Source organism: Oncorhynchus gorbuscha, linkage group LG23 (assembly GCF_021184085.1).
Source record: "Oncorhynchus gorbuscha isolate QuinsamMale2020 ecotype Even-year linkage group LG23, OgorEven_v1.0, whole genome shotgun sequence".
Taxonomy (NCBI): domain Eukaryota; kingdom Metazoa; phylum Chordata; class Actinopteri; order Salmoniformes; family Salmonidae; genus Oncorhynchus; species Oncorhynchus gorbuscha.
Window position 1 is genome coordinate 32,831,904 of NC_060195.1, and position 18,201 is coordinate 32,850,104.

Genomic DNA, 18,201 nt, shown 5'->3' on the forward strand with positions numbered 1-18,201 from the left:
TTAAGGTTTTATTTTTAAGAAGAGAAATTGTATGGGCGTACTACTAGAGTGACGTCTTTAACTTCCCGGTCAAAATCCAAAGCAAACCTCATAATAAGATTTCTGAACAGAAAAACTATATCTCAAGAGTTAATAATAATATATACAAATCAATATATAGTTTGACACATTAATCACCAATATTGGCACACAATTAGCAGCATTATCATATTTTATTTTTATCATCCGAAAATACTTTTAATTTGAACAACAAAAAATGCAATACGAGAGACAAAAAAAACATTTTCCCTTCTGGAACCATCCATCGCCAGGAAGGGACAGAAGAGAGGAGGCTATTTTTAAAAGATTAAGAGTGGGACACAGCCGATTGAATAAGATTTTAAATGTGATAGGAAAGCATCCAAAAGCAAAGTGTGATTATTGCCAGGAAACAGACACCGTATTGCTACAGTGTGGGCAGTATCAGAGGAAAGAGAGAGGCTGAGATCTAGTATGAGGGAGAAGGGGATACAGGAAATTATTTTAAAGATTATATTGAGTAGAACTTTATTACATATAGTCTCAAATATGTTGTTATATGTTTTAAAAGCAACGGGGTGGCAGGTAGGATGGAGTTTCTCCCTGCCTCTCTCCCATACAGAAGGTGGCGATAATGCACCATAACGTTTGATGCCAACCGCCGATAAACCCCCCCGAAGAGAAGGGAAACATCAATCTACTGTTGCTGTCTCCGCTTAGTTATCTCGCATGAAATATATATCTAGAAACCTTGAATAACCACAACGTAGCTACGATCTTGAAGATTGAATGTTCAACATGGGTTACAATAAATTCAGAGTCAACGCAACTCGGAAGATGTCGAAGACGTTAGCCTTGACCGTTCTAACCTGTTTGTCGTTCTGCATCAGTGTTTGCAGGGCAGAGGATAGTGCCATGGAGAACATCGTAACAGAGAGGAAGGTTGAAGATAACCACAGACAAGACAGTGCCGACCTGCTGATTTTCATCATGCTCCTAACCCTCACGATTTTAACTATTTGGTTATTCAAGCACCGTCGTTTCAGGTTTTTGCATGAAACGGGACTAGCTATGATCTATGGTGAGTATGGGTGAGAGGCCCACTTGTCAGGAGACTGCATGATGTCATTGATATTGTTATTACTCACCGTCATATTGTTTATGTAGTTAGCTATACACGTCATTGCATGTTTATGTAGCATTTCTAATATACCTGTAGACCTCCAGTCATTGCGCTAACGCAAGTTAGCATTGTCTCGCGAAACTACCGCTAACTTCATCCATACTGCACGCAGAGACATAAAAAAAAATTGGTATCCACGAGTTCATCTGACTCTTGAGTAAGTAGAACTAGGACTAACTCTCACAGTATTCCTTTAACATTACCTGGAAATATGCTGACCGTGTTGTCATTCCTATAGGGATGCGGTAGAGAAAACATAATGCCTAGGTCTATGTGAGTCCTAGAATGGATGTATCACTATGTTATACTGAACAAAAATATAAACTCAACAAGCAACAATGTCAAATATTTTACTGAGTTACAGTTCATAGAAGGATACCAGTCAATTGAAATAAATTCATTAAAGCCCTAATCTATTGATTTCACATGACTGGGAATACAGATATCTGTTGGTCACAGAAAGTATTTTTTAAAGTAGGGGCATGGATCAGAAAACCAGTTGGTGTGACCACCATTTTTTGCCTCATGCAGCGCGACACATCTTGTTCGCATAGAGTTTGACCAGGTTGTTGATTGTTGCCTGTGGAATGTTGCCCCGTTCCTCTTCAATGGCTGTGTAAAGTTGCTGGATATTGTCGGGAACTGGAACACGCTGTCATACATGTTGATCCAGACTGGCGATTATGCTGGCCATGGAAGAACTGGGACATTTTCAGCTCCCAGGAATTGTGTACAGATCCTTGCGACATGGGGCCGTGCATTATCATGCTGAAACACGAGGTGAGGAGTGGCACGACAGTGGGCCTCAGGATCTCATCACGGTATCTCACAGCATTCAAATTGCCATCGATAAAATGCAATTGTGTTTGTCGTCCGTAGCTTATGCCTGCCGATACCATAACCCCACTGCCACCATGGGGAACTCTGTTCACAACGTTGACATCAGCAAACCTCTTGCCCACACGACACCATACACGTACGTGTCTGCCATCTGCCCGGTACAGTTGAAACCGGGATTAATCCGTGAAGAGCACACTTATCCAGCATGCCAGTGGCCATCAAATATTAGCTTTTGCTCACTGAATTGGGTTATGACTCCGAGCTGCAGTCAGGTCGAGACCCTGATGAGGATGACGAGCATGCAGATGAGCTTCCCTAAGATGGTTTCCGACAGTTGACGCAGAATTTCTTTGGTTGTGCAAACCCACAGTTTCATCAGCTTTCCGGCTGGCTGGTATCCGACGATGCCGCAGGTGAAGAAGCCGGATGTAGAGGTCCTGGGATGGCGTGGTTACACGTGGTCTGTGGTTGTGAGGCCAGTTGGACGTACTGCCAAATTCTTTAAAGCGACATTGGAGGCAGCTTATGGTAGAGAAATTAACATTACATTCTCTGGCAACAGCTCTGGTGGACATTCCTGCAGTCATCATGCCAATTGGACACTCCTTCAACTTGAGACATCTGGCGTTGTGACAAAACGGCACAATTTTATTGTCGCCAGCACAAGGTGCACCTGTGTAATGATCATTATTTTTAATTAGCATCTTGATATGCTACATCTGTTAGGTGGATGGATTATCTTGGCAAAGGAGAAATGCTCACTAACAGGAATGTAAACTAATTTGTGCACAAGATTTGAGAGAAATATGCTTTATGTGTGTATGGAACATTTCTGGGAGCTTTTATTTCAGCTCATGAAACATGGGACCAGCACTTTACCTGTTGCGTTTATATTTTTGTTCAGTGTACATCTCTGTTGTCAGGAAACAATATTCATGCCTGATCAGTTATGCGACTGTGTTCATGCACTAAACCCCATACCGTTCTGTGTTATTCACCCAGGAAGATCCAACTCGCTTCAGTGTTTTACTGTAGTTTAGTGTAGTACTCTCTACTACACACCATGCACTTCCCTTAAGCCTGTTACCTGGTTATTTTTTACAATTCACAAGGTGCTGCTGTACCAGCTTTAAGGGTGGAGAGGACAACTGTGAACCCAGTTAGCAGGGGTTGCCTTGTGGCATGTACTGTAGGGGCTTTCATAGGTGCAATTCTGTGTTTGTTCACCCTCTGTTCCCTCTCTCTCCCTCCAGGTGTGCTGGTTGGGGTGGTCCTGCGCTATGGTATCCACGTACCCCGTGACATTAGTAACGTCACCCTCAGTTGCCATGTCAACGCCAGCCCACCCACACTGCTCGTCAACGTCAGTGGCAAGTTCTACGAGTACAGTCTGAAGGGTGAGATCAGTCCCTCTGAGATCAATGATGTACAAGACAACGAGATGCTTCGCAAGGTAGAGTCCCAAACAGATGTGGTCCTTGTTAATGTGATGCACATGAATGGCTTGACTGACCAAAACAGTGGGGGCTTACAGATGGCATGGTTGTTGTCTGAAAGTGTTTCTTCATATCTGAAGTGCTGTTTGGGAGGCTTTAGTACGAATCAGGCAAGTAGGTTGCCTTTGTTGACATATTTAATTCTCAATGTTTCCCTAGACATTTTCCACACTTACTCACTGTCTGACACACACTCATGAGACTGTGTCTAACTCGGAGCATAGCATATGTAATCAGTCATGTCCTGAGGTAGCCTACAGAGCACTACTCTGTTCTATGCAAACACTGTGTCACCTGGTCAGAGAAAATAAACCTTTCCTTGATGCCATTTAGGACTTAGAGTTGATGTCAGCCTAAAGAGGCTTGATCAGAACTAGGCCTAACCGTAGCACATTAGATTAACAAACATGACAACTAGCGCTATTTTCATCCATCAACACAATTGAAAAGGGATTTAGAACCCTTGTTAGCTATTATTACAAGTAGTTATAATTAGATTCTAACTAATAATAACAGGTTTTATTAGTTGTAGTCCTCCATAGTCAGTGGGAGACTACAGTTCAGTAATGTAATACAATCCCTCTTGTGTTTTTCCTCTTTTCTATAGGTGACCTTTGACCCCGAAGTGTTCTTTAACATCCTCCTGCCCCCCATCATCTTCCATGCCGGCTACAGTCTGAAGAGGGTAAGGCATGTAGTTAGTTGTTTAAAAATGCTCTATGCAGAAATCGCTCTGCCATTTCCTGGTTGCTAAAATGCTAACAGTTTGCCTAAATGCAAGCAAGTATAGTGTAGATAATCATTGTACCATCTAAACCGTAGTTAAAAATATTTTCCATAACCACAAATATTGTATTTTCAGATGTTTAAAAGCTGGTGTACAAAACCAAAAGTAAAAGATGCAAAAACGAATCTTAAATATGGGGAGCATAGAAATAGTGGCCACTGAACAGATTTACCACTTCTTAGACTTGCTTTCAATGATAATGACAGATCTATAACACGCATTTCCATGTGAATTTGGTCAGGTCGCCCCAAAAGTTACATATTGCAGCTTTAAACGATAGTTAAATCACAGTGTTGATTTGTTCTTGGGTAATATTTAGGCCTAATCCTTCATCTAATTCTATCTCCCAGAGACATTTCTTCAGGAACATGGGATCCATCCTAGCCTATGCCTTTCTGGGAACAGTCATATCATGTTTCATCATTGGGTGAGTTCACACCCTGTATTATACATGTGTCCAATACATCTGTGTGTTTACGCACCTTTAGGGTTTTGTGTGACATGTCAGAGAAATGCTCAGCTGAAGTAGTATGATCTCTATCTCTGTACAGGTTACTGATGTACGGCTGTGTCACGCTGATGAAGCAAGTGGGACAGCTTGACGGGGACTTCTTCTTCACTGACTGCCTGTTGTTTGGAGCCATTGTCTCTGCTACCGACCCCGGTACAGACCCCGTTCACCTCAGTCACCTCTTTAGTACACTACATAATGGTCAACCGCTTGCTTCACTAGTAATATGCCTAGTCAGACATAGTTATTTAAAGGGTGATTTCCTGGTTCACAAGCTGCAAAAACATGCACGGCCGCTAATTATTTCAGTGACTGGGAAAATGTGAGCTGTGGAATATAGTATAGGCTGGTGTAGACACCACCAATGACCTATAGGGCTCTATTTGTGGGTTATTTTTAGTAGAATGTTGCCAACTATATGTTGCCTGTCTTACATTGTAGAATGTGGTCTTGGGGGTCCATCTGCATGTCATTGTGCCATTCTGTAGACAGTCTAAAGGTGGTTACTGTGTCTCTCGTCCTGCAGTGACGGTGCTGGCCATCTTCAACGAGCTGCAGGTGGACGTGGATCTGTACGTTCTGCTGTTTGGAGAGAGCGTTCTCAATGACGCCGTGGCCGTGGTGCTGTCCTCGTGAGTCCTCCGTCTTAACCTGACCCACCTGTCTACCGTCTGTCTGTCTGCGCCTGTATGTACACACTCGCGTTGTGAGGTTTTGTGTTTGTCTTTGCGATCCATTGTTGTGACGCTTTGGCTGACAAATCTCATCTTTCAACAAATGTGCTTTGAAACTGTTTTTTTAAATTAATTTTTAAAAATATATAATTTGTGCAGGGTAAGGGGGCGTTTAGCCTACACACCCACACAGGTTCATGGACATGCGCACACAGACACCCTCGAACAACTTGTTGGTATGGATATTCCTGTGTGTGACCTGGCACTATACCAATAACAAGCCAGTATTAATACTGTGGAACGTGTGAGGCTGACCTTTTGGTAACCCTAACCACTACATTCCCTCTGCTGGGAACTCTTAATATTTCAGAATTCGGTTCTGTTATGGTTGGCTCAGTGCGGGGGTGCGGCACGCCCCTGGAGCCAGTCAGTGGGTAGAGGGTGTGGCGGCGACGCGAGACACTCCCCTGAGCTGGTGTGCTAGCCCAGTGCTTTTGCAGTGGTTTCGTTTTGCGTCGTTAGAACACACACGGCAAATGACCAACCATTACACTCCAGATAGCAGATATGAACCACAGCACAAGTACAACCCAGAAAGGGATAGTTCACTCAAATCAAAGTTCGTCAGGTGTTTGCAGAACCTAAAAGTTGAGCATTGAGCCCATATTAGATCCAGAGGTATGCATTAGGGAAAATCTTGATGCACCAATTCAAACTGCATCCCAATTCTGGTGGTATGTAAGTCTGGTGATTTGCTGTTTGGATGATACCAGTTTGTTGCTACGTCCAGTGGAGGCTGCTGAGGTTAGAACGGCTCATAATAATGGCTGTACTGGAGTCAATGGAATGGTATCGAACGCATAAAACCAAGTGGTTTCCATTCCATTGACTCCATTTGGATTTTGACATGTTATCTAACATCACTAATTCCAAGCTTCAGCTAATCTTTCACGAGTGGTTCCCCATATTTGACCAGTTTCAAAATCTAGGCCTAATAGTTCCTCCAGTTTGAATTTAATAAAACGCTTTTGAAGTGTTTCTGCCAAAGTTCTTAAGGATTGATGTATCTAACTTGGTAGCTGGAATTACCTGAAGATGTATCTAACTTGTTAGCTGGAATACCTGAAGATGTATCTAACTTGGTAGCTGGAATACCTGAAGATGGATCTAACTTGGTAGCTGGAATTACCTGAAGATGGATCTAACTTGGTAGCTGGAATTACCTGAAGATGGATCTAACTTGGTAGCTGGAATACCTGAAGATGGATCTAACTTGGTAGCTGGAATACCTGAAGATGGATCTAACTTGGTAGCTGGAATTACCTGAAGATGGATCTAACTTGGTAGCTGGAATTACCTGAAGATGGATCTAACTTGGTAGCTGGAATACCTGAAGATGGATCTAACTTGGTAGCTGGAATACCTGAAGATGGATCTAACTTGGTAGCTGGAATACCTGAAGATGGATCTAACTTGGTAGCTGGAATACCTGAAGATGGATCTAACTTGGTAGCTGGAATACCTGAAGATGGATCTAACTTGGTAGCTGGAATACCTGAAGATGGATCTAACTTGGTAGCTGGAGTACCTGAAGATGGATCTAACTTGGTAGCTGGAGTACCTGAAGATGGATCTAACTTGGTAGCTGGAACACCTGAAGATGGATCTAACTTGGTAGCTGGAATTACCTGAAGATGGATCTAACTTGGTAGCTGGAATACCTGAAGATGGATCTAACTTGGTAGCTGGAATTCCCATAGAACCCTCTAGCGTTGCACATTGCTACTAAAATAGTTGCCTCACGTACAGTACTTACTAGCAGATGTCCATACACAAATATTTACATACTGTAGTACAATCTCATCATTCCTTATTGATTTCCATATGAAACTATGAAAGCAAGCCACAACGTATTTGCCTAAGAGATCCATCTGCACTTCAAACAGACTGGGCATGCAAATGGTAGTACTGGTACTATACAGTGTAGTCTCTGGTTACTAGGATCATTGTGTTCATCAGTTATGGGGACCACTAGGATCGTTCTGATCATCAGTTATGAGGACCACTAGGATCGTTCTGATCATCAGTTATGGGGACCACTAGGATCGTTCTGATCATCAGTTATGGGGACCACTAGGATCGTTCTGATCATCAGTTATGGGGACCACTAGGATCGTTCTGATCATCAGTTATGGGGACCACTAGGATTAAGCCCTCCCCAGGTCTGTAGGAATATACCATACCTTGGTTCTGATATCAATGGGTTGCAGATTATTCAAGACTTTCAACCTTCTCAGGATGGAAGCACATTATAAAGCAGCTCTCTAGTTCTGTAATTTTCCAAATTATCCATGTTTTCTTTAAGTATTCTCCAAGCAAAGCACATTTATTTCTAGGCTCCAGAAATGCAACAGTACATACCGGTATTTCATTTCCAGCCTTATAACACTTCATCCACCCACATAGGGCACCTGAACTGTTCTGTTGTACCTTTTCTAATATTGACTGTGTTTGTACCAGGTCCATCGTGGCATACCAGCCGGAGGGGGACAACAGTCACACCTTTGAGGTGATGGCCATGTTGAAGTCCTTTGGGGTGTTCCTGGGTGTTTTCAGTGGATCCTTCGCCCTGGGGGTGGCCACCGGGGTCATGACAGCACTCATATCCTTTACGCAGTGATATACTTCTCTGAGCCATTCTTCTCCATATTTGCCATGGTGGCAATAGCTGGTGTATAGTGAGTTGTGTAGTGTATACACTGTGTATAAACATTAGGAACACCTTCCCAGTATTGAGTTGCCCTCAACAGGTTTCAAGTGTTCCACAGGGATGCTGTTCCATTTTGACTCTAATGCTTCCCACAGTTGTGTCAAGTCGGCTGGATGTCCTTTGGGTGGTGGACCATTCTTGATACACACAGGAAACTGTTGAGTGTGAAAAACCCAGCAGCGTTGCAGTTCTTGACACACTCAAAATGGTGTGCCTGGCACCTACTACCATACCCCTGTTCAAAGGAGCGTAAATATTTTGTCTTGCCCATTCGCCCTCTGAATGGCACACATACACAGTCCATGTCTGGAGGCTTAGAAATCCTTCTTTAACCAGTCACCTTCCCTTCATCTACACTGATTTGAAGTGGATTTAACAAGTGACATCAGTAAGGGATCATAGCTTTCACCTGGATTCACCTGGTCAGTCTATGTCACGGAAATAGCAGGTGTTCCTAATGTCAGTGTAGTGTTTAATGTGGTATTTTCTCCTTGACTGTTCTCCTCACGTCACTAAGTTCACTAAGCTGAGAGACTTCCATCTCCTGGAGACGGCTCTCTTCTTCCTCATGTCCTGGAGCACCTTCTTAATGGCTGAGGCCTGTGGCTTCACAGGTAAACCCTCATCTTACCGCAAAGCTACACTCAGGTCATGGTCCCACCCCCACGGGTTATTTTTCATCACCCAGCTTATTACGGTTAATCACGATGTGGATGTGTCTGGTTGATGTTGTGTGTGCAGGTGTGGTGGCGGTGCTGTTCTGTGGGATCACTCAGGCTCACTACACCTTACACAACCTGTCCCCTGAGTCTCAGGACAGGACCAAACAGGTGAGGACAACGTTTACCATGGCAGTTATTTAAGGGCAAGCTACTCTGGACAGCAATGTCATTGGCTAAATATTGATGTTCCGTCAGCGTCCCTGAAAGGTTGTTTTTGTATTGTCCTGTAGTTGTTTGAGCTGCTGAACTTCCTGGCGGAGAATTTCATCTTCTCCTACATGGGTCTGGCGCTGTTCACCTTCAAGAACCACATCTTCAACCCAACCTTCATTGTCGGGGCTTTCGTATCTTTACTCAAAACTATAATACTTCAATTAATGTTCAACTTCTGATTTAGTAGCACTGTAGGGAGTTCATGTGGAGTATGGACTATATTGCATGTGAAGTTGGTGAAACCAGAAAGGTCATGGTAAGATTGCAAATATTCAGTAGACTGGAGGGGTGTCTTTGTTTCTCTGGACTGTTTGGAGGCCTCCTTGACAGTGTTCCCCTCCCAGCTGGCAGTGTTCTTGGGAAGAGCAGCCAACATCTACCCCCTGTCCTTCCTGCTCAACCTGGGACGCAGGAACAAGATCAGCTCCAACTTCCAACACATGATGATGTTTGCTGGTACAGTGTGTGACGTGGTCAGACAGAGATCTGGTGCCACAGTTTGTCATTTTCCTTTACTCATAAATTGCAGCTTACGTTCAGTCACCAGAATAAATAACTTTGTATTTACTTGAAGAGAAAAGGCGTGTGAAGTCGAATAAGCTATCCGTTTCTATCCAATTTCAGGGTTTCCGGAGATGAAATATCAGCCACAGTTATATATACAGTACCAGTCAAAAGTTTGGACACACCTACTTGTTCAAGGGTTTTTCTTTATTTTTTACTATTTTCTACATTGTAGAATAATAGTGAAGACATTAAATGCTATGAAATAGCACATGTGGAAGCATGTAGTAACCAAAAAAGTGTTAAACAAATCAAAATATATTTTAGACTCTTCAAAGTAGCCACCCTTTGCCTTGATGACAGCTTTGCACACTCTTGGCTTTCTCTCAACCAGCTTCATAATGAATGCTTTTCCAACAGTCTTGAAGGAGTTCCCACATATGCTGAGCACTTGTCTACTTTTCCTTCACTTTGCAGTCCAACTCATCCCAAACCATCTCATTGTGGAGGCCAGGTCATCTGATGCAGCACTCCATCACGCTCCTTGATCAAATAGCCCTTACACAGCCTGGAGGTGTGTTGGGTCATTGTCCTGTTGAAAAACAAATTATAGTCCCACTAAGTGCAAACCAGATGGAATGGCGTATGGCTGCAAAATGATGTGGTATCCATGCTGGTTAAGTGCCTTGAATTCTAAATTAATCACTTACAGTGTCACAAGCAAAGCACCCCCATACCATCACACCACCTCCATGCTTCATTGTGGGAACCACACATGCAGAGATAATCCGTTCACCTACTCTGCGTCTCACAAAGACAGAGTAGTATCCTTTAGTAGTGGTTTCTTTACAGCAATTTGAACATGAAGGCCTGATTCACACAGTCTCCTCTGAGGTGTGGCTGTTACTTGAACTCTGAAGCATTTATTTGGCCTGCAGTTTCTGAGGCTGGTAACTCTAATGAACTTATCCTCTGCAGCAGAGGTAACTCTGGGTTTCCTTTTCCTGTGGAGGTCCTCATGAGAACCAGTTTCATCATACCACTTGATGGTTTTTGTGACTGCTCTTAAATGTTCTGTATTGACTGACCTTCATATCTTAAAGTAATGATGGACTTGCCATAATATGGACTTTTACCAAATAAGGCTATATTTTGTATAACACCCCTACCTAGTCACAACACAACTGGCTCAGACACATTAAGAAGGAAATAAATTCCACAAATACATTTTTAACAAGGTACACCTGTTAATTGAAATGCGTTCCAGGTGACTTCCTCATGAAGCTGGTTGAGAAAATGACAAGAGTCTGCAAAGCTGTCATCAACGCAAAAGATGGCTACTTTGAAGAATCTCAAATATAAAATATATTTAGATTTAACACTTTTTTTTGGTTACTCCGTATGTGTCATTTCATAGTTTTGATGTCTTCACTATTATTCTATAATGTAGAAAATAGTAAAAAATAAAGGAATTCCCTGGAATGAGTAGGTGTGTCCAAACCGTTGACTGGTACTGTACAGTGGTGGCCAAAAGTTTTGAGAATGACACAAATATACATTTTCACAACGTCTGCTGCCTCAGTTTGTATGATGGCAATTTGCATATACTCCAGAATGTTATGAAGAGTGATCAGATGAATTGCAATTAATTGCAAAGTCTCTCTTTGCCATACAAATGAACTGAATCCCCCAAAAACATTTCTACTGCATTTCAGCCCTGCCACAAAGGGACCAGCTGACATCATGTCAGTGATTCTCTCATTAACGCAGTTGTTGACGAGGATAAAGCTGGAGATCACCCTATCATTCTGATTGAGTTCGAATAACAGACTGGAAGCTTCAAAAGGAGAGTGGTGCTTGGAATCATTGTTCTTCCTCTGTCAACCATGGTCATCTGCAAGGAAACACGTGCCACCATAAATTTCTTTGCACAAAAAGGGCTTCACAGGCAAGGATATTGCTGCCACTAAGATTGCACCTAAGTGGCCTCCCAGGTGGCACAGTGGTCTAAGGCTGTGCCACCAGAGATTCTGGGTTCGCGCCCAGGCTCTGTCGCAGCCGGCCGCGACCGGGAGGTCCATGGGGAGACGCACAATTGGCCCAGCATCGTCCAGGTTAGGGAGGGTTTGGCCGGCAGGGATATCCTTGTCTCATCGCGCACTAGCGACTCCTATGGCGGGCCGGGCGCAGTGCACACTGACCAGGTGTTTCCACCTCCTTCCTTCCTCCAACACATTGGTGCGGCTGGCTTCCGGGTTGGATGTGCGTTGTGTCAAGAAGCAGTGTGGCTAGTTTGGGTTGTGTTTCAGAGGACGCATGGCTCTCGACCTTCGCCTCTCCCGAGTCCGTACTGGAGTTGCAGCGATGAGACAAGACCCTAACTAATTGGATACCATGAAATTGGGGAGAAAAAAGGGCAAAAAAAAAGAATGCACCTAAATCAACCATTTATCAGATCATCAAGAACTTCAAGGAGAGCGGTTCAATTGTTGTGAGGAAGGCTTCAGGCCGCCCAAGAAAGTCCAGCAAGCGCCAGGACCGTCTCAAAGTTGATTTAGCTGCGGGATCGGGGCACCACCAGTAGAGAGCTTGCTCAAGAATGGCAGCAGGCAGGTGTGAGTGCATCTGCACGCACAGTGAGGCGATGACTTTTGGAGGATGGCCTGGTGTCAAGAAGGGTAGCAAAGAAGCCACTTCTCTCCAGGAAAAACATCATGGACATACTGATATTCTGCAAAAGGTACAGGGATAGGACTGCCGAGGACCTGGGTAAAGTCATTTTCTCTGAATCCCCTTTCTGATTGTTTGGGGCATCCGGTAAAAAGCTTGTCTGGGGCCTCCCGGGTGGCGCAGTGTTTAAGCTGTGCCATCAGAGACTCTGGGTACGCGCCCAGGCTCTGTCGTAACCGGCCGCGACCAGGAGGTCCGTGGGGCGACGCACAATTGGCCTAGCGTCGTCCGGGTTAGGGAGGGCTTGGCCGGTAGGGATGTCCTTGCCTCATCGCGCACCAGCGACTCCTATGGCGGGCCGGGCGCAGTGCGCGCTAACCAAGGTTGCCAGGTTCACGGTGTTTCCTCTGACACATTGGTGCGGCTGGCTTCCGGGTTGGTTGCGCGCTGTGTTAAGAAGCAGTGCGGCTTGGCTGGGTTGTGTATCGGAGGACGCATGACTCTCTCCCGAGCCCGTACGGGAGTTGTAGCGATGAGACAAGATAGTAGCTACTAAAAACAATTGTATACCATGAAATTGAAAAAGGGGTCAAATAAAAAAGGTTGTCCGGGGAAGACGAGGTGAGAGCGACCATCAGTCCTGTGTCATGACAACAGTAAAGCATCCTGAGACCATTCATGTGTGGGGTTGCTTCTCAGCCAAGGGAATGGGCTCACTCACAATTTTGCCTAAGAACACAGCCATGAATAAAGAATGGTACCAACACATCCTCCGAGAGCAACTTCTCCCGACCATCCAGGAACAGTTTGGTGACGAACAATGCCTTTTCCACTAGCATGATGGAGCACCTTGCCATAAGGCGAAAGTGATAACTAAGTGGCTTGGGGAACAAAACATTGATATTTTGGGTCCATGGTCAGGAAACTCCCCAGACCTTAATCCCATTGAGAACTTGTGGTCAATCCTCAAGAGGTGGGTGGACAAACAAAAACCCACAAACTGCAAGCATTGATAATGCAAGAATGGACTGCCATCAGTCAGGATGTGGCCCAGAAGTTAATTGACAGCATGACAGGGTGGATTGCAGAGGTCTGGAAAAAGAAGGATCAACACTGCAAATATAGACTTTTTGCATCAACTTCATGTAAGTGTCAATAAAAGCCTTTGACACTTATGAAATGCTTGTAATTATACTTCAGTATTCCATAGTAACATCTGACAAAAATATCTGAAGACACTGAGGCAGCAGACTTTGAAAATTTATATTTGTGTCATTCTCAACTTTTGGCCACGACTGTATATAAACATTTTGGGGAATAAAACATAAAAAAAATCCTACCAATTTTTGTCCTAAAGCTTAAAAAAAATATAATATTAATTTATGAGTCTGCTTTTGTGTGTCTGGTGATTTAGGAGATGCTGTTTTGCTAATACAGTACATCCTTTATAGAATATTAATGTAGTAACTTGAGTCATACCAGCACCTGTTGTTTCAATGACCCCTATGGACCTGTTTTAATTGATTGTCATGTGATCACTGTAATTGGAAATGTTCAGAGTTCCCACACCAGTCACGTTATCTACCAAAAAGCTATTTTTAGTGATAATACTTGTGGAGACACACACACAGTATTACCCCTCCTTGTTTCCAGAAGAATCCAGGCTTCCAAGAAACTTTGCAGTATTTTGTTTTTTTTGTGTGTTATTTCTTACATTATCCACAAGCATTTCACTACACCCGCAATAATATGTGTGTGACCAATGATTTGTCCTCCACAGGTCTGCGCGGAGCAATGACCTTTGCCCTTTCCATCCGGGACACGGCTACATACGCACGTCAGATGATGTTCACCACCACCCTCCTCATCGTCTTCTTCACCGTGTGGGTCTGTGGAGGGGGAACCACTCAGATGCTCTCCTGCCAGCACATACGGTAGGTCCACCACAGGGGGTCAAAGGTTAGGGGATTTCGGTGTTGGTGTCTGCCTATTTATTGTCGTTGCCTTCAAACGGTACCTTTTGTTGAATTGATGTTTATTCTAATTGAGGATACACAAAGCACATAAGGTTGTCAGTCCTCAATATGATCTTCTGTGACCACTGGGATCTGGTCCACTCATTTATGTGTACCTGCGTTTCTAACAGTGTTGGAGTCGATTCGGACGCAGATAACTCAGTGAGTATTAAGACTCTGAAAGTTAAGAGTTATTTGACTTGAATGCTGTAATCATCTTGTTTTGAGTGGATCGCTGTATCAGTCTTGTGTGTCTGGTCAGATGAGCATGACAGAGGGATCAGAGCGACGGAGCACCAAACACGAGAGTGCCTGGCTCTTCAGGATCTGGTACAACTTTGACCACAAGTATCCTTTGATCTCACTCCCGTCCGCTCACAGCAGACAGTGGTCCAGTGACCGATAGTCATTTCACAGACAAAGCTGTTCTCTATCCAGTGTATTAAATCATGATTTGTCCTTCATAACCAAAATGTGTGTGTGTGTGTGTGTGTAACTACTGCAATAACATACTAGCCTACAGCAGGTTCTCCTATAGTAAGTCTCCCTTTACATATTTGAGCAGTTAGTAACAAAACAATATGACACAGTTGAGGCCTTGACTCTACACCCTCTCCAGCTACCTGAAGCCCATCCTGACCCACAGTGGCCCCCCACTCACCGTCACCATGCCTGCCTGCTGTGGACCGCTGGCCAGATGTCTCACCAGCCCACAGGCCTATGAGGTCAGGCCCCACAAACCATGTGTTCCTATTAACCCTGTGACCCTGTTCGGGGGATTATGGTAATAGTGATGACATCTAGTGAGGAAGTGTTTTCTTGTTTTAATGAGTATCACAGCGGATAGTGTATATTTGAATGAACACAAATGAAGTGTTGCTGATTTCATCAAAGCTAAAGAATTTTTTATTTTTATTTTTTAAATTTCACCTTTATTTAACCAGGTAGGCTAGTTGAGAACAAGTTCTCATTTGCAACTGCGACCTGGCCAAGATAAAAGCATAGCAGTGTGAACAGACAACACAGAGTTACACATGGAATAAACAATTAACAAGTCAACAACACAGTAGAAAAAAATGGGCAGTCCATATACAATGTGTGCAAAAGGCATGAGGTGGTAGGCGAATAATACAATTTTGCAGATTAACACTGGAGTGATAAATGATCAGATGGTCATGTACAGGTAGAGATACTGGTGTGCAAAAGAGCAGAAAAATAAATAAATAAAAACAGTATAAAAACAGTATGGGAATGAGGTAGGTGAAAATGGGTGGGCTATTTTCCTATAGACTATGTACAGCTGCAGCGATCGGTTAGCTGCTCGGATAGCTGATGTTTGAAGTTGGTGAGGGAGATAAAAGTCTCCAACTTCAGCGATTTTTGCAATTAGTTCAGTTATAGCAGGAGTATTTGATTAGTGAGGACCGTCATAATCAGAATGTCATCTAGTGGTAAGCTATTTTGAAATGTTTCTTTCCTGCCACCAGAACGAGTGCCAGCTGAAGGACGACGACTCAGACCTCATCCTGACGGACGGGGACATCAGCCTGACCTACGGTGACATCACTGTGAGCACAGATGCCAGCGGCGCCCACACCAGTGCCGGGCCCGCGGGCACCACCTCCGCCGTCATCTCCGCTGACGACCTGGACCGCGAGCTGACGTACGGGGACCACGAGCTGGTGATGAGGGGTACTCGTCTGGTCCTGCCCATGGACGACTCCGAGCCCCCGCTCGGCGACCCACGACACCGTATGCGGATGTGAGGCGAAAGAGAGGCCAGCTAGCCAGATGACTAATTCACTCTAAGTCCTGCTCCCCCGCAGGCTGCAGGAATTAGATCAACTAAGATCAGCAAGAGACTGGTCTCTCTCTCTGCCTCTGCCTCTCTCTGCCTCTCTCTCTCTCTCTCTCTCTCTCTCTTCTCTCATACCGCCCCTCATCTCTTTCTCTCTCACCCACTGCCTCTCTCTGTCTCTCCTCTTCTCTCACCCACTGCCTCTCTCTGTCTCTCCTCTTCTCTCACCCACTGCCTCTCTCTCTCTCTCCTCTTCTCTCACCCACTGCCTCTCTCTCTCTCTCCTCTTCTCTCACCCACTGCCTCTCTCTCTCTCTCCTCTTCTCTCACCCACTGCCTCTCTCTCTCTCTCTCTCCTCTTCTCTCACCCACTGCCTCTCTCTCTCTCTCCTCTTCTCTCACCCACTGCCTCTCTCTCTCTCTCCTCTTCTCTCACCCACTGCCTCTCTCTCTCTCTCCTCTTCTCTCACCCACTGCCTCTCTCTCTCTCTCCTCTTCTCTCACCCACTGCTCTCTCTCTCTCTCTCTCTCTTCTCTCACCCACTGCCTCTCTCTCTCTCTCTCCTCTTCTCTCACCCACTGCCTCTCTCTCTCTCTCTCCTCTTCTCTCACCCACTGCCTCTCTCTCTCTCTCTCCTCTTCTCTCACCCACTGCCTCTCTCTCTCTCTCCTCTTCTCTCACCCACTGCCTCTCTCTCTCTCTCCTCTTCTCTCACCCACTGCCTCTCTCTCTCTCTCCTCTTCTCTCACCCACTGCCTCTCTCTCTCTCCTCTTCTCTCACCCACTGCCTCTCTCTCTCTCTCCTCTTCTCTCACCCACTGCTCTCTCTCTCTCCTCTTCTCTCACCCACTGCCTCTCTCTGTCTCTCCTCTTCTCTCACCCACTGCCTCTCTCTGTCTCTCCTCTTCTCTCACCCACTGCCTCTCTCTCTCTCTCTCTCTTCTCTCACCCCTCTCTCTCTCTCTCTCCCTCTCTCTCACCCACTGCCTCTCTCTCTCTCCTCTTCTCTCACCCACTGCCTCTCTCTCTCTCTCTCTCTCCTCTTCTCTCACCCACTGCTCTCTCTCTCTCTCTCTCCTCTTCTCTCACCCACTGCCTCTCTCTCTCTCTCTCTCTCCTCTCTCACCCACTGCCTCTCTCTCTCTCTCTCTCTCTCTTCTCTCACCCACTGCTCTCTCTCTCTCTCTCTCCTCTTCTCTCACCCACTGCCTCTCTCTCTCTCCTCTTCTCTCACCCACTCTCTCTCTCTCTCTCTCCTCTTCTCTCACCCACTGCCTCCTCTCTCTCTCTCTCCTCTTCTCTCACCCACTGCTCTCTCTCTCTCTCTCCTCTTCTCTCACCCACTGCCTCTCTCTCTCTCTCCTCTTCTCTCACCCACTGCCTCTCTCTCTCTCTCTCTCTCTCCTCTTCTCTCACCCACTGCCTCTCTCTCTCTCTCTCTCTCTCCTCTTCTCTCACCCACTGCCTCTCTCTCTCTCTCTCTCCTCTTCTCTCACCCACTGCCTCTCTCTCTCTCTCTCTCCTCTTCTCTCACCCACTGCCTCTCTCTCTCTCTCTCTCCTCTTCTCTCACCCACTGCCTCTCTCTCTCTCTCCTCTTCTCTCACCCACTGCCTCTCTCTCTCTCTCTCTCCTTCTTCTCTCACCCACTCCTCTCTCTCTCTCTCCTCTTCTCTCACCCACTGCCTCTCTCTCTCTCTCTCTCCTCTTCTCTCACCCACTGCCTCTCTCTCTCTCCTCTTCTCTCACCCACTGCCTCTCTCTCTCTCCTCTTCTCTCACCCACTGCCTCTCTCTCTCTCCTCTTCTCTCACCCACTGCTCTCTCTCTCTTCTCTCACCCACTGCCTCTCTCTCTCTCCTCTTCTCTCACCCACTGCCTCTCTCTCTCTCCTCTTCTCTCACCCACTCTCTCTCTCCTCTTCTCTCACCCACTGCCTCTCTCTCTCTCTCTCTCCTCTTCTCTCACCCACTGCCTCTCTCTTTGAGTTTCTCAAGTGGT

General features: G+C 45.3%; 1 protein-coding gene across 1 annotated transcript; it reads left to right on the plus strand.

Annotated features, from left to right (window-relative positions):
* Window positions 1-677: 677 nt before the first annotated feature.
* LOC124011067 (sodium/hydrogen exchanger 6-like) lies at window positions 678-16,394 on the plus strand. Its single transcript, XM_046324040.1, has 16 exons — window positions 678-1,099; window positions 3,295-3,494; window positions 4,145-4,222; window positions 4,675-4,751; window positions 4,876-4,988; window positions 5,362-5,467; window positions 8,030-8,171; window positions 8,788-8,893; window positions 9,021-9,109; window positions 9,232-9,345; window positions 9,559-9,670; window positions 14,169-14,322; window positions 14,535-14,565; window positions 14,666-14,751; window positions 15,023-15,128; window positions 15,891-16,394. Exons 1-16 carry the CDS (start codon window positions 808-810, stop codon window positions 16,167-16,169), a joined length of 2,085 nt encoding a protein of 694 aa, XP_046179996.1. The 5' UTR covers window positions 678-807; the 3' UTR covers window positions 16,170-16,394.
* Window positions 16,395-18,201: the final 1,807 nt, after the last annotated feature.

Excerpts from the sequence above, each read along its gene's own strand:
- LOC124011067 (XM_046324040.1), top strand. The coding sequence starts at position 808 with ATGTTCAACATGGGTTACAATAAATTCAGAGTCAACGCAACTCGGAAG. Across the intron at positions 9,110-9,231 it reads CTCAGGACAGGACCAAACAG|TTGTTTGAGCTGCTGAACTT; the intron begins GTGAGGACAACG and ends ATTGTCCTGTAG. Across the intron at positions 14,323-14,534 it reads CTCTCCTGCCAGCACATACG|TGTTGGAGTCGATTCGGACG; the intron begins GTAGGTCCACCA and ends CGTTTCTAACAG.